General features: G+C 46.4%; 1 protein-coding gene across 1 annotated transcript in view; it reads left to right on the plus strand.

Moving 5' to 3' along the window:
* LOC146789440 (transmembrane channel-like protein 2) overlaps nucleotides 1-16,206 on the plus strand; it is a 566,730-nt gene that overhangs the window by 414,720 nt on the left and 135,804 nt on the right. Inside the window, exon 14 of the mRNA XM_085631099.1 lies at nucleotides 15,402-15,469. Coding sequence (XP_085487225.1) covers nucleotides 15,402-15,469 — 68 coding nt within the window. The remainder of the gene's footprint in view (nucleotides 1-15,401; nucleotides 15,470-16,206) is intronic.

Consider the following 16,206-nt stretch of genomic DNA (forward strand, 5'->3'; position numbering starts at 1 on the left):
AACAATGTCAACAGCAACTGCTTCCCATGGATTATTGGGTGTAAAGCCCTGAACCATGGGAGGTCTCAATGTTTGCAAGGGCTTGTCAGCCAAGGAACAGCTAGGACCTTCTCCCACAAACATTTCTATGGCCAAATACAATCTATAGAGTTTATTGTATTACCTATTACATTCTACTCATACCATAATGCCCCTCCTGTTCTAATCTAATGGTCATATCATGTATAGTATACAGTGGTATTGCTCTGTCACATCCTAAAACTGTGTCATTATCAAGAGTCATTTCGCATCTGACTTCCCAAAAAGGTTTAATTAACTCACCCATGCATTCCTTCTTAGGTCAACCACCACCCACATCCATAATATCCAACAAGGTCTTATCCTTACTGTACTAAGGGGCTCATTATGATGGCGGGCGGACTAATGTCTGGGACCGCCTGCCAGACGTGTGTTGGTCTCACCAGCCCAATTAGGATGCTCCCGCCAGTATGGCGGGCGCACCCTGGCCTTTTAACATTGCGGAGGGTGCTGCTGGCTGCAGCACAGTTCGCAATGACAAAATGCCACGATGTGCATTTCCATGCACAACGTGGCAGGCACCACGCGGTGCCTACCACCTTGAGCATGGGAACGTAGGGAAGTACCATGGGTACCCCCCAGTGCACCTACACCCTCCCCCCACACTGAGGGGGCCCGCAACGCGCCCCCAATTCTAATCCCCACCAGCGGAAAAGCCTCTTCCAGGACACATCATAACATGGCGGACGGTGCCTGCTAGGCACCGCTACCATATTAGTGGCCCTTTTTCGTCCGTCAGGCAATCGGTGCAACTGCCTCCGGCGGAAAAGCAGCAGACAGACTTTGCGTCCGTCGTGATACCCACTGCCATCCTAATTTGGCGGTGGGTAAAATGCTCAGTGATGGCGGAAGGACTGCTACCGCTGGCCCGGCGGTGGCGGTCCGTCAACCATCATAAGGAGCCCCTAAGTTTTTAATTCTTCACCTTTGATGGCAGAAGTACTGCAATCATGTGCTAAGGCTACCTGGACCTTTTTCCACCTGTCATCCTCACACTCCTCCAACAGTGCTGGCATTCCCAACAAAAAATCGGTATAACATTTTTCTTTCCTTGAACATAGACAATCTTCTATTCATATTCATGCATCCTCATTGATACCAAATCTATCCTAGCAGAAGCACTTACAGTGCCTTCAGATATTTACATTTTAGCCAAGGGTTTGCGATCACAACAGATGGTAAGTTGTATCCTCCAAATAAAAACTCTAAAATGGTCCACAGCCCATGCAGAAGCTAATGTTTCCCCTCTCAATAATTGAATACTTTACTTCCTTGGGGTACAACAATCTTGTTTGTTTGTTTATTGAGTTTTATATAGCGCTGGCTAGACCCGGAGGTATCAGAGGACTCTACATAAGGAACAACTTAGCGAGTTACATGGTACACTCATTTCAACATTGGCTATACCCTAGGGCATCAGAGCGCTTTACATGAGGTACCACAAAGTTACAAAATTACATCAGTTAACAGGTTACATAAGTTACTAGTAAAACATTTAAAGAGCATAGTAGATGACATAAATGGAGCGTAGAAGGGTACTGTGAAGGAGTAGGAGGGAGATATGACAGCGAGATGGAGAAAAGTCTGCCCCAAGTCCGGCTGGGTAGGTGATGCCTAGGGGGAAGTCCACGACCCATCTCCTCTTTAGCTATCAGGTAGCTCCTCCAGGCAACGGCCAAATAGCAGGCCTCGGTTAAAAAAGAAAAACATTTTAAAGAGCATAGGAAGATGAGACAATGGAACATAGAAGGGTAGGGGGAAGGGAAAGAGGGGTATGGGGAGAATACGATGGAGGGACGAAGGAAAGTCTGCCCAAAGTCCGGCTGGGTAGGTGACGGCCGAGGAGGAAGTCCACAACTCATCTCCTCTTTAGCTAACAGGTAGCTCCACCGGGCATCGGTCAGCTAGATAGGTCTCAACGGTCGTAGGAAGATCCTAAAATTAATGTCATGGTGGGTGAGCCGGGGGGGAGGATGTGGGGGAGCACCCCTAGCCTCGCTTGTCATGATCCGCTACGACTCCTTCAGGCTTGAGTGAAGCACAAGGGTTCCACCTCCAGACGTCCCCGACTCTGGATTACACCAAGACAGAGTACAAGGGCAATCAGGCGAGGGAAAGGATTTTAGGGCGGGGACAGCGGGGACTGGGATTCCTGCAACATAAAAAAAGAACACATAGAAAAAGACAGCACAACCACACCTACTCTCATTAGGTCTCACTAATATGCCTAACAAGTGTGTCTCAGCACTCACTCCGCTGAACATGCAACCAAGCCCTATAGTGTAGCGTTGCCCTGAAAGGAGGACACCTTCCCTCCTAAACCAACAGGATGTATTTGCCCATTCGTATTCAATCCTCTCCCTTCTATACCCAAAGGAACACAGCCACCTATGTGCGTTTTTGGGATTTCCAACGGTAAAGTCAATAAAGGTTGCTTCTAAGACAAATTGCACTACTACCCTAACATTAGCACCATGTTAGCGGTAGACGTTTCCGATCCTCCTGAGAAGAGTAGGTTTAAGTACACAACCGGTACGCCTTGCGTAAGGTCCCCAGATGCTCTGCTTCCTTAGGCAAAGTTAATCAGTCCCGCACAGAGCAGCCCCTCCCCTGATCCTTCGATACCTGTATAGCAAAGAGTGCTGAGAGTTCTGCAGAGTACCCCAGAGATACTGCCTCTTAGTTCGTGAGGCGACGGGTGTTCCTCTGCTCCGAAGTCCTATGAACGTGGTACGCGGCGGCGCTTACGTCAGAGTCCCGCGGAGGAGTTCCCTAGTCACGGGAACCAAGTATCCAAAAGCCGTGCACTTCGCGGCGGACCATCTGCGGCGACGGTGGAAGCGCTCCAAGTAGGCTCGTCGACGCTTACACTAGCGTCCCGTTGGAATTCTTGCGGCGTCTTTCGTAGCACCAGCTACTACAGTCAGTATTACGTGCGCCGATTTGTTCATGTCCCCGCGTATTTACCGGCATTGGCCGCGCCTTCTTGCAGCCGGGATGTCTGGGTGTTGTAGTCCGGGTCCGGCTGTATCCCCGGTAGGCGCTCTTGATCAGCGCCTGACAGTATACCCCCCTCCCGTGCGCCTCCTAGAACCAGGCTTGTCCGGGAACCGGGCGTGAAACGTGCGCACTGCTGCCGGGGCGTGCACGTCCGATGACGGAACCCAGGAGTCTTCCTCCGCCGAATACCCTTTCCACGCAAGGAGATACCACAGACGGCCCGTCGGTATTGCGAATCCAACACCCTCCGCACCTCGTATTCCAAATGGCCGTCCCTGCATACCAGCGGGACCGCTACCCTCCAAGCCTCGACCGCCGGTTTCAGCAAACTGCAGTGGAACACCGGATGGATGCGCAGAGAGGCGGGCAAGGCCAACCGATACGCCACTGAACCCACACGGCGCAGCACGGTATACGGACCGATGAATCGAGGATGAAAGATGCTGCGCAATTTGAAGCGGATGTACTTCGTGGACAACCAAACCCGGTCGCCCGGGAGATACGATGGTCCTTCCTGGCGGTGACGGTCCGCCCACGATTTGTAGAGGCTCTTGGCCCGCTCCAGGTTTTTCTGTATTCGGGCGTGCATTGTCCCCAGGACCTTCAACTGGGCGGCTATCGCCGGCTGATCACGTATCTCGTCGGGGAATGTTAAGAGAAGCACCTTGGCATGGAATCTGTAATTGGCCCGAAAGGGAGATTCCTTGATGGAGCTGTGCCACGCGTTGTTATAGGACAGTTCGGCCAACCATAGGAGCGACACCCACGAAGCGCTTGCTTCTTTAGCGTAACACCGGAGATACGATTTGAGCGTCTGATTCAGCCGTTCTGTCTGGCCATCCGTCTGCGGGTGAAAGCTGGTGGACGTGGCTACCTCCACTTGTAAGGCTGTACACCAGGTTTTCCAGAACCGTGCGATAAACTGTGGGCCACGATCACTCCTGGAAATCCATGCAGCCGCACCACATGAGACAGCAATAGCTGAGCTGTCTGACTTGCCGATGGTAGATTTTTGCACGGGACAAAATGTCCCATTTTGGTGAGGCTGTCTACGACTACCATGATTGCGGTGCATACCTGATCCAGTGGCAGTCCCAACACGAAGTCAATGCTTATGTTTTGCCAGGGCCCTGCGGGAGTAGGTATAGTGACCAGCTTGCCTTTAGCTTTCGAGAGGTCTCCTTTGGCCCGGGCGCAAACATCACACCGTTGTATCCATTGACGGACGTCCTTACCCATGTGTTCCCACCAAAACTGTCGTTGCAAGAGCTGCAGGGTTTTTGTGCAACCGGGGAGACCGGTTATCAGTGAGTCATGGCACCACATGAAAGCTTGGCGCCGAAGAGCCAACAAAGGTAAAAACAATCGGTCTCGAAAAAACGGCAATCCCTCTTTGATTTGTCGATGCACCTCCTGATCCGCCCATTGAAGCCATTGAACCATGGTGTGGTGCGCTCTTACTGAGTCCAAAAACGTGTCTGCTGTAACAACACATACCACCTTCTCCGGAGGGATGATGGCCTCGGTGACGTCTAGTCGAGATTCCTGCCCTCCGCCTTGTCGGGATAGTGAATCCGCTTTCTTATTTTCCAAGCCTGGACAGAAGGTGATAATGAAGTCAAAGCCAGCAAAAAACAGCATCCATCGCATCTGCTGTTGTGTGAGATGCCTGGCTGTTTTTAGGTACTGCAAATTCCGGTGGTCGGTGTACACCGTAACCGGATGTTTAGCCCCCCATAGGTAGTGCCTCCACTCCTGAAACGCCTTTCTTACGGCCAGCAACTCCTTTTCCGCGATTGTGTAGTTCGTTTCAGCCGGTGTCAGTTTCCTGGACAGAAAAGCGATGGGATGCAATTGTCCTGACACCTTCTCACGTTGCGACAAAACGGCTCCCACGGCTATGTCTGAAGCATCCGCCTCCACTATGAACGGCGCCTCTGATTGTGGATGTTGTAGGATTGGGGCTGTGGTAAACGCCTTTTTCAGACCACAGAATGCCTGCATGGCCTCCGGGGTCCAACAAAACGGATATCCCTTGCGTGGCAAACGGGTGAGAGGAGAGACCAGCTGCGAAAAATGAGATAAATCTTCGGTAATAATTAGAAAACCCCAGAAAACACTGTACATCTCTCACTGTCGCTGGGATCGGCCACTCCTGCACGGCCGCCACCTTTCTCGCTGCCATGCACAGCCCTAAAGGACTTAGGACCACCCCAGGAATTCCACCCTCTCCACGTGAAATTCGCATTTGCTCAATTTACAAAACAGATTGTTCTCCCTCAGTTTGTGTAATATTTGTGATACGTGCGTGATATGTGCTCCCGGGTCGTTGGAATAAATCAGTATGTCGTCTATGTACACTACTGCTGTCTTATCTATATATTCCTTTAGGACATCATCGAGAAAGTATTGGAAAGCCGCCGGGGCGTTGCAAAGCCCAAACGGCATCACCAAATACTCGAAAAGACCATAGCGCGTCTTGAACGCCGTCTTCCACTCATCTCCCTCCCTTATCCGGACCAGGTGGTAAGCCCCCCTCAAGTCCAATCTAGTGTAGATGGTTGCCTCCTTCACCTGATCCAGTAAGACAGGGATGAGCGGAAGAGGGTATCGGTTGCGGACCATATTTTTGTTCAACACGCGATAGTCGATGCATGTCCTCAAGTCGCCATTGGCTTTCTTGATAAAGAAAAGGGGCGAAGCGGCCGGGGAACGGGATGGCCTAATAAACCCTATGTCCACGTAGTGCTCCAGATAGTGTCGCAGATGAGCGGTCTCGGGTTCTGATAAGGCATATACTCTACATGACGGCATGAGCGCCCCGGGTATTAAATCTATCTGACAGTCATAGACACGGTGCGGTGGCAGGTGTTCCGCCTTTATCTCGCTAAACACTTCCCGATATCTTTCATATACAGCGGGAAGGATCGTCTCTTTTTCTGCTGCGGTAAGGATGTGGTAACCCTGAGTGAGGGCCAGGAGATGTGGACGGTGAGTGCTCGCGCAAGTCTCTCTACATTGATCGGTGTCAAATTCCACCGTCTTCCGTTTCCAATCAATCGTGGGGTTATGATTTCTCACCCAAGGCATTCCTAGTATTAACTCGTACTGTGGAGCCTCAATGATGTTTAAAGACAACTCCTCTACATGATCCCAGATAGGCCCTTGCTTGGTCAGAGTTAGTGTTTCGGTGACTTCAGTGATGAGCCCTGACTTAAGAGGCTTCCCGTCTACCGCTAATACTGTTTCCGGGCTTGCCCTTGGGATGCGCCTCAACCCCAGTCGCTGTACCAACCCGCTATCAACAAAGTTCCCTGTGGCGCCGGAGTCCACCATTACTCCTACCTCATGGTCTTGAGTTCCCACCGTCAGTAACATGGTCAACATGACGTGAGATTCGGAGGCGACCGACTCGATTACAGCCAAAGAAGGCAGCTGTAAGACTCGCGTCTTGGGTACTTCGGCCCCCTCTCCGGAGATGGTTTTGTCGGGAAGGGGGGACTGTAACGTGGCTACCGCCACCTTCTTATTAGCGGAATACCCGCTTTTCTTGGGTTTTACTGGACAATCTCGTACATAATGGCCTTTCTTACCGCAATACATGCATAAACCTGCAATCCTGCGGTTTTCTCTTTCGGCCCTAGACAATGGAGCCCTGATCGCCCCCACCTCCATTGGTTCTGCCTGGGACTCAGGGGAGGACCCCGCGGTTCTAGTTCCCCTCTCTGATTTTTCGACATGAGCGTAAACCCTCTCTCCCTTCCGCTCAGCCAATCTATGATCTAGCCTTAATGTGAGATTCATCATGTCTGTGTACGTGGCGGGTTGGGATCAATTTGGGCCAGCACATCCTTCATGTCGTCTCTTCAGCCCCGGTAGTATAGGGACATTCTTTTTTTCCTCCGGCCATGCGGTCTCTGCTATGAGACGGTTGAACTGGGTCAGGTACGTCACTAAGTCCTGTTTGCCCTGTCTGAGTTCCAGCAATTCTCGGTCTGCCGAGAAAGTCGTGGCTCTGCGATCAAACACCTGCTCAAACTCCCTGCGAAAGGAGTTCCAATCAGACAGCAGGGGGTCGTCGTATTTGACCAAGGGTACCGCCCAATTGGCAGCGTCCCCCGTCATATACGAAATCGCAAAAGCCACCCGCGAATGATTATTGGGAAAGGACGCTGGTTTACACGAAAAATGTAAAGCGATTTGTGTCAAGAACGTTTGGATTTTTGGGGGGTTTCCCAAAAACCTCTCTGGGCTAGCCAGGGGTATGGGCGGAGACACGTTCACCTGTATAGGTGACGACGACTGCGTGGCGTCAAACGGATTCCGACTCTGTCGATCCACCCTCTCCCTAAGGGCTGCAGTTTCCGCCTTTGAGGCAGCCAATTCCTGTTGTACCAACAGGAGGGCCTGCAATACATCATCTAATGACGCCATGGTTGTGCTTTACTCAAACCCCAAGGAGTAATTTCTTGGGCGCGTAATTCTGTCACAATCCGCTGCGGCTCCTTCAGGCTTGAGTGAAGCACAAGGGTTCCACCTCCAGACATCCCCGACTCTGGATTACACCAACACAGAGTACAAGGGCAATCAGGCGAGGGAAAGGATTTTAGGGCGGGGACAGCGGGGAGTGGGATTCCTGCAACATAAAAAAAGAACACATAGAAAAAGAGGGCACAACCACACCTACTCTCATTAGGTCTCACTAATATGCCTATCAAGTGTGTCTCAGCACTCACTCCGCTGAACATGCAACCAAGCCCTATAGTGTAGTGTTGCCCTGAAAGGAGGACACCCTCCCTCCTAAACCAACAGGATGTATTTGCCCATTCGTATTCAATCCTCTCCCTTCTATCCCCAAAGGAACACAGGCACCTATGTGCGTTTTTGGGAATTCAAACGGTAAAGTCAATAAAGGTTGCTTCTAAGACAAATTGCACTACTACCCTAACATTAGCACCATGTTAGCGGTAGACGTTTCCGGTCCTCCTGAGAAGAGTAGGTTTAAGTACACAACCGGTATGCCTTGCATAAGGTCCCCAGACGCTCTGCTTCCTTAGGCAAAGTTAATCAGTCCCGCACAGAGCAGCCCCTCCCCTGATCCTTCGATACCTGTATAGCAAAGAGTGCTGAGAGTTCTGCAGAGTACCCCAGAGATACTGCCTCTTAGTTCGTGAGGCGACGGGCGTTCCTTTGCTCTGAAGTCCTATGAACGTGGTACGCAGCGGCGCTTATGTCAGCGTCCCGCGGAGGAGTTCCCTAGTCACGGGAACCAAGTATCCAAAAGCCGTGCACTTCGCGGCGGACCATCTGCGGCGACGGTGGAAGCGCTCCAAGTAGGCTCCTCGACGCTTACACTAGCGTCCCGATGGAATTCTTGCGGCGTCTTCCGTAGCACCAGCTACTACAGTCAGTATTACGTGCGCCGATTGGTTCATGTCCCGCGTATTTACCGGCATTGGCCACGCCTTCTTGCAGCTGGGATGTCTGGGTGTTGTAGTCCGGGTCCGGCTGTATCCCCGGTAGGCGCTCTTGATCAGCACCTGACATCGCTAGAGTAAGCCCGATGTGCCAGTCCAAGGAGTCCGGTGTGGGTGGAGGGGCTTCAAGAGGGAGGAATAGAAGAAAAGAAGGTAGGAGCCTGGTTGTTTAGTCCATTTGTGTGGAGGCCATGACGAGGTCGGGCACCCGGGTATTTTGAGATCCCTCAATTGCTGCATCCTGATGATTGTGGCTCCCACGGCCACCATGTTGGAGTCAGGCTTCCCCTTCACGAGTGTATTCTCGCCTGATTGCTGCCCCGGAGGGGAAGCTCATGAAAGTGAGTCACTTGTAGTGTAGCCCAGGCGGTTGGGGTTCGTGCCGTGCATGGGAGGTACTAGATGTTAAGTTTAGTTGAGGGGGTGTGGGGAGGACGGACCGTGTGCGCTCAGGTGATGTTACGGGCCGTAGGTGCCTGTCACTAGTCTGTGGTGTTCATAGGGGGACATTCAGAGCTTTTGTCGCCCCTCCAGAGTTCAGTAGCCGTTCTGCTCCCAGCCGATTCAACCGCAATAATGCATTTCTTTCCATTCACATCTATCGGGACATGACAGGTCCTAGCTGTTTACTGCTAGCATCTTTGCTGATGACGTTGGGTGCATTTGGAGCAAAACAATTCAGGGCTGAAACACTTCCAATAGCAGCTTTTATGCTACGACATTTCCTCACTCTCACTAGATCACATAAACTTGTTCTTAGTCTTTAATTGCTGCCTAATGTGAAAGGAGTTTTGGCAAGCTTCAAAATGAATTTTACATAATATTTGAAAATCTTACATCGTTGTTGCTGGTAGGAGCTGATGCACTCTCAATAGCACAGCAAAAGCTGGCTTGGGTTTGACGCTATCTTCACCAGTAGCACAACCAGGGTAAGTTACATTTCTTTCAGCAAATTTGCTCTTAGAAAATTCCACATTTAATCCTTTCCAATCCAGTATACTTAGGCCCAGGTTTATCAAACTTGTACTGGTGCATAGTCTGCTGCCTTACACCAACACCGGCACCCTTGCACAATGATGCACTGATGCCTGTGCTGCAGGCAGGATGTTTTGTGCATGAAGAGACACGTACCTACACAAAAATGATCGAAAGAGGCTTATTCCTCTTTCTAAGGGTGCTGCAAAATGCAGCACACTTAGAAAGAGGAAGCAGCAAGGAGAACTTGAAATATTTCTCTTCATTGCGCCTCCCCTGGGAAGAAGTAGCATTTTGATGCATTTCCAGGTTTACCAGTCTTGGAAAGTCTGGGAATGCCAAAATCCATGTGTGGATGCATGGGCACACCCACACTCCACCCATGAAACACCTTCCCAAAGAAGAAGAATGGGAGGCAGTGACTTGTGCTACCTTGCGTAGCTCCATATTTACTGAGCAATGCAGGGCCATGCAAGGTGCCTTTGCTTTGTTTGGTAAATCGGACTTTAGTATTGAGTTACCCTTGCTTCACCTTGTGTGATCCAAGGGCAATGCAATACTATGATAATCTGGGCCTGGGTATCTTGGACTACCCATCATCATGTTCTTTTTTGTCTTGTCTTAATACTAAAATATCATTTTGCAAGAACATTGATTCATCCACCTTCTGAAACAACTTAAACATCAAGCTTTGAAATTCAGCTGCCACCAAAGCAAAGCCGAATATCCACTTAAACTGAAAACAAACCTCAGGGGTGATGAATGGCATAAGTTTCATAAATCCAGGAGTCAATGAATTTTGATGATATGCCGAAGAAAAGTCAATGGTGCAAAACCACTTCACCCCTGAAAACATGTTACCATTTATTTTATCTTCGGTAATGAAAATCTATCGACGACAATGTTGTCAAGGTGGCATAAATCGACTCATAATCTGATTACCATTATTCCTTCTTGCTACCACCAGTGGAAACATCTAGTCTGTTTCTTCAATTAGTTTGATTACTGCCAGTACAGGTAAATTCTCTTTGGCAACCTCATCTCCTACCATCATAGGAATGTTCCTACTTTCGGAATTGTGTCAGCTTTCAAAACAATCCAATGTTCAAATCCCTTAAGGTTCACCAATGTGTTGCTGAAAACCTTAGGAAACTTACTCAGCAGGTCATTACCCACATTTACCCCATCATCAATCAAAATGGTTTCTGCCCTACTATTCTAGTCTTAAAATATGTATCTTTCTCTGATCAAGCTAACCCAAAACTGGAGGTCCTTTTTCCGCAAAATACAGTTTTCCTCCCCGAATACTTCTATTCTTAATTTGAAGACAACACATTGTAAACTGACCATATCAATTTGTTCACCATTATGCCTTCAGGCTGAATGTCAGATTCCAGTAATTTGTCTACTACCTGCTGAACACATTTTTCTCTCCACACTGTATTGAAGAAAGTATAAGGTGACCCGTAGTCTGCAAATATCTGCAATGATACACCCCAAAACATCATCCAACACTCTGGTTTAGTTTTAACTGAATTCTCATTTATAGTCAAAATTAATTTGTTATCAACACTAGCTATTTTGCCACACCAGTCATCATCCTTGTCCAAAGTTCACTTTCCTTTATCACTCTTCTCACCACCAATATACCTGATTCCTTCTCCTGCATACCTTAGGAAAGTGTCCAACAATGCCACAGTTCTTCCATTTTTGTTTGGAGGCTGAACAGTTCTTGCTGTATGCCATATACTCCTGACTGATAAAATGATAGCACATCACTTGTTCCTTGTTCCTTAATTCTTCGCAGAAATTTACTAGGATTTACACTAGTCTTATTGCTGTATTATAAAGCATGCTAATAGGTTCGCATTCCTTTGTCTCTAGTTTCAAAGCCACTGCACATTTTCCTGAGATTTCTGCCTAACATACTATAGCTAATACATCATTTAGAGGAAAATCCCTATTTACCCAGAAGCTTTCTTGAATAGCATGTTTGCTAGCAAGCATAATTAATTAAACTCTAAACAATTCTTCCTGAAGAACTCTGGATTTGCAATCTATCGCCAATTTTGTAAGTTCTGCTACTTATTCTTCTACCATCTCAAACTTTCTTTTCCTGCATTGATAGAACTTGTACCTAGCAATTCAAATGCAAACTTTAGGTGCAAAATACCTATCCAGATAAAGTATAGTTCATTAAATACGTTCACATCCCCTGCAACCACAGCCTTTGACATCTGTGACATCTGTAAATACAAATTCAATCCTCGAGATCCAAGGGAATGTAACAAAATAATTTTCTTTTTCTCTGACAACATCTCATTGATGTCATCCACAGCTGTCAATTAGTAACAAATGATACGGATCCGGATGTCCAAAAGGTTTGAGTAGGACTGATGGTCAAGACTGTGTTTTCATTGTATATTAAAGGAATTGTTCAGTGTCCAGTCTTCAACATGTTATTGGACTAGTCCACTGCCCACACTTCACCTTTAACCCCATAGTAGTGAGGCCCGAAAACACAATGAAAAGAAACAAATAGATGCAGAACCAATCACACTTCTTGTAAAACAGTCAACTAGCATGCTCCACAATGCACAAAATCATATGAAGTAGGCTCAATGAAGCATAGTCCAACACAGCGCGTAAAATGCCCCAGTGTTGCTGGACATATAAACAATATATACTATACCTTAATAAACGCTTCTGTAAATGTTAATGTGCTGTGAATGTTGATGGGTTCAATATGGAAAAATGACTGCGCTCAATATCTTGCCCCATAATGTAGTAAAATAAGGAGCATCTTGCAGCTGTCTTGCATATCGTTTCCACAGATAGCGAATCCTATGATGGCCTACACAGCTCAAAAGACACTTTGTGTGTGTAACGGATACACTGCTTAAACGGCTCCAGCAGACACACCCTGCAACCAAGTACCAAGGAAGGCTAAAAACAAATTAAATAAATAAATAATACTCTTCTGAGCATCCAATTTTTCTTGCTCACAGTGTATAATCTGTACTTCCAAGAGCCAAGGTGATGAATAAGAGCATACAACTTCTTGAATCAAGCGTACATTCGTTCAGGCAGATCATTGCCAAATTGTTGTGAGGCAATAATGTCACACCGTGATGATAAGAAGGAAGTATTTATTCCACCTGAAGAGTTACACAACAGTTCATTCCAGATCCAATTCACAACATCTGCAGCCCAACTCTTTCTCCCCCAACATTCATCTGCATCACCCATAAGAACATAGTTATACATCATTCTTGTTTGAAGCAGAAACCAGTAAGAGAAGCCCACACCACCATCCCCTTTGAGGAGTTGGTAACTGGTCAATAATTTGAGGCTGGAATTGAGGTCATAAACCATTGATTAATAGGTTGCTGAATCACAATTTGGAAGAAATGCCTATTTCACTCCTCTTCCAAATTGTGATTTAGTATGGATTGCAAAACCAATTTTACGAGTCGTAAAACTCTTCAAATCCGTAGAATGGGCTTTGTACATAACAAATAGGGAATTTGCTTCTGCAAACCCAGTAATTCTGTGAAGCACAGCATTTGTGCTCGCAAAATCATTTTGTACGTCAGGCCCATTGTTTCGTTGCTTCTTGACTTTTAAATTGTTGGTACTGCTTGAATGTAACATACCTTTCTCTGTGAAATTGCTTGCTGCGTCTGTGCCAGCTACTAGGGTTTGAGGAGAGAGTCTTTAAGAACTGTGCTTTAACCTAACCAGAGTACGTTTATTAAGTTGTGTCGGGAACCCCCCCCCCAAATTTATAACCCAATTTCTGTCAGGAAAGAATTTAAACTGCAAGTTGAATGACCTACAACTTTGGTGAGATACATAGAGAAAATGAAAGAGATTGCTTGACATAATATTTTGGATGGATTGAAAGGAAATAGATTGAAATATTTTATGGCGTGAGAGTAATGTATGCATTAAAAAGTAAGCACCAGTTTATTTGAATATTTAGGAGCAGAAAGAAGTAATTAAGGTAAGATTTTAAAAAATGTCAAGATCCCCTTGAGTAGAAAATAGAAGTGAAATGTGAAGGGAAAGATAGGTAAAGGTAAAAAATAAGATTATAAAATAAGATTAAAAGTTGTGTATGAGGAGGAATGGTGTGAGACAGGAAAGAACATACAAAGAGGAGGGAAGTAACCCATAAGAAAGTTATGGTAAGAAATAAGCATTTGTATTAAACTATAATAAATGCAGGCGTTGTGAGCATCAAAAAAGCTTTTCCTTTATTGCTTTTTCTTATTTTTGGCTCACAACACAAACCTGAATAAGTCTTTTTACATAGTTGTAACTTGGTAAAAGTGACTTCTTTTGTAAGTTTACAGTATTAGCACCAACACAATCTTTTTGTACATCACAGGACTTGTAAACTGTCAGACTGTTATGCAAATAAAAACTGTTAAGTAAACAAAAATGCAAAATCCAATAAGAAATTTCCAACGCCGCCTAATACGAATGAACAAAAATAGCCCAGCGCGGTTCTTACTTCATGTCACACACCACACAAAAATGTAATTGGCTACAGTCACAATAAAATACCATTAAAGCCCAACATTCCCTATGATTTAGCATTGGGCTACTGCACAAAGATGAGCGAGCCGTATACAAAAGAGCCACCTTTAGCACCGTAATTGCACCTGTTTTCAGTTGATACTAGGACTATATGCGGGGTTTAGATACTTTGGGGCAGATTTACAAGCCCCTTGCGTCACTTCTGCGTCACTTTTAACATGGGGAAAGTGGCGCAAGGGGCTTGTAAATCTGCCCCACTGTATGACTTTAGTTGATCAGGGTTTGTGTGGGATGAGAGGGGCGTTTGCTCGGTTCCCGCCCGCTTGCAACTACTTTTCAGGAAATATCGGGAGTTTGCAGTGAATTGTATCGCTTAGTGCCGCTTAATGTTGCACTGCTTAATAAATCCCCACCCTTCTGAACAAAGAATAGCAAAGGAAGGGAAGAAGGGGAAGGGACAAACAATTGTACTGAATATTAACTATTGAAGAGGTGAGAGGATTACCACTTCAGGAGTGCCCTTAAGTTTCTTATGGAAGAATACAAACAGCAGTGGTCAGCTGTGCCAAAAACAAAACAGAGGACAGATTCTGGCAAAAGAATATTTTACTGGGCATGTGCCATTTTTTTCAGTTGTGTTGGGAACTAGTAGTTAATAGGTTTGCTAACATGAACGCTTCCAAAATTCATGTTTTCTCTTCAGGCAAAGAAGAGGGCCATTTGATGATGCAATGCAATGGCTTACTTTTGAAAGAATTCCTTTCCCAGTTTATGTTTATGTTTATGTTTAGGAATTTGTAGAGCGCGTGGCTGCCCGAGGGCTTCCCAGCGCTAAAGAGTACTGTTTACAAGCTCTTATCCATAGGGCGTCTACAAGGGAAACAGCAACGTTTTGAGATGTTTCCTGAAAACGGTTTCATTGGTTAGAATTCTTATTTTATATGGGAGGGAGTTCAATCCCTGTAGCTGGGCATTTTATTCTGTAGGAAAGAAATTCACAAGTTAACTTAAAACATCACCTCTGTGAGCATTGCATTTGAGGTAAATATAAATATCTTATGATGTTGCTTTAAATGTTTTGAATATCTTAAGAACGATGTAATTACTTTCTGAGTTTTAATAATCGAGAACATAAAACCACACTCTGTTCTTCTACTTTGAAATATTATTAGCAGTTTGTATAGATCTGCATGCAAATTGCCTCTAAATTTGAACAAATGCGTGTATTTCTATGTACTGCTGTTTAGGAGCACCTTCACCATTTACTTTTATGACATTGGGCGGACCATTTTCCCTACTTTATGATATCTCTATTTTTTTACATAGCCTTCCTATGCTGAGTTTGATATTAGTGGAAACGTATTGGGGTTGATCTTCAATCAAGGAATGATATGGTAAGAAAATAATTTCTTTTATTAATATCCGCTCAATATTTTAAATATTTTTGTGAAATGGAGGTTGGTTAAATAATGCACATTGATTATGTACTGTTTAAGGCTTGATTTAGAGTCTATCAGGGGCAGTATTACATACACAGCGCACTTTCCCTGTTTGCGCTTCGGCACACTTTTAAATAGGTGTGCCATGCGCAAATTGGGACACTAAACCATATAACCATGAATGCGATGCCCCCAGGGCAGCCTCGAACTAGTGCTGCCTTGGGGGGCAGCACATTCAAGTGTAATACAGAGGGTTGCTTCAAAGCTGCTTCGTGTATCACAGTGCAGGGAGCACCGGCCTGCACTTTCAAGAGGGAGAGAGATCCCCTTGCAGGTGGGTGCATCTGCCTGCAAGTGGATGTCCTGAAGGGTCCAAGGGACCCCCTTTCTCACCTGCAGAGGGTTGCCTTTAGGAGGCGCACTTGAAGTGCAAAACCTTTTTGTGGCACACTTTCAGTGCGCCTCCTACGGGAATGTTTGCTTCTGCGTGTACGCACACAATAGGCAAAGGCAGAGGCAAAGTATTTCCCTCATTTGCATGGGGACACGCCCCCATGCAAATGAGGGAATGCCCTCCAATGATAGCGCTGACACTACATGTGCCCCAGCTCTATCTGCATTACAGAAGGGGGCGCACAAGCATCTGTGGCCCCTTCTGTAATACTAAAGTGCCCTAGGGGCACACAAAACTG

Source organism: Triturus cristatus, chromosome 10 (assembly GCF_964204655.1).
Source record: "Triturus cristatus chromosome 10, aTriCri1.1, whole genome shotgun sequence".
In the NCBI taxonomy this organism is placed as follows: Eukaryota; Metazoa; Chordata; class Amphibia; order Caudata; family Salamandridae; genus Triturus; species Triturus cristatus.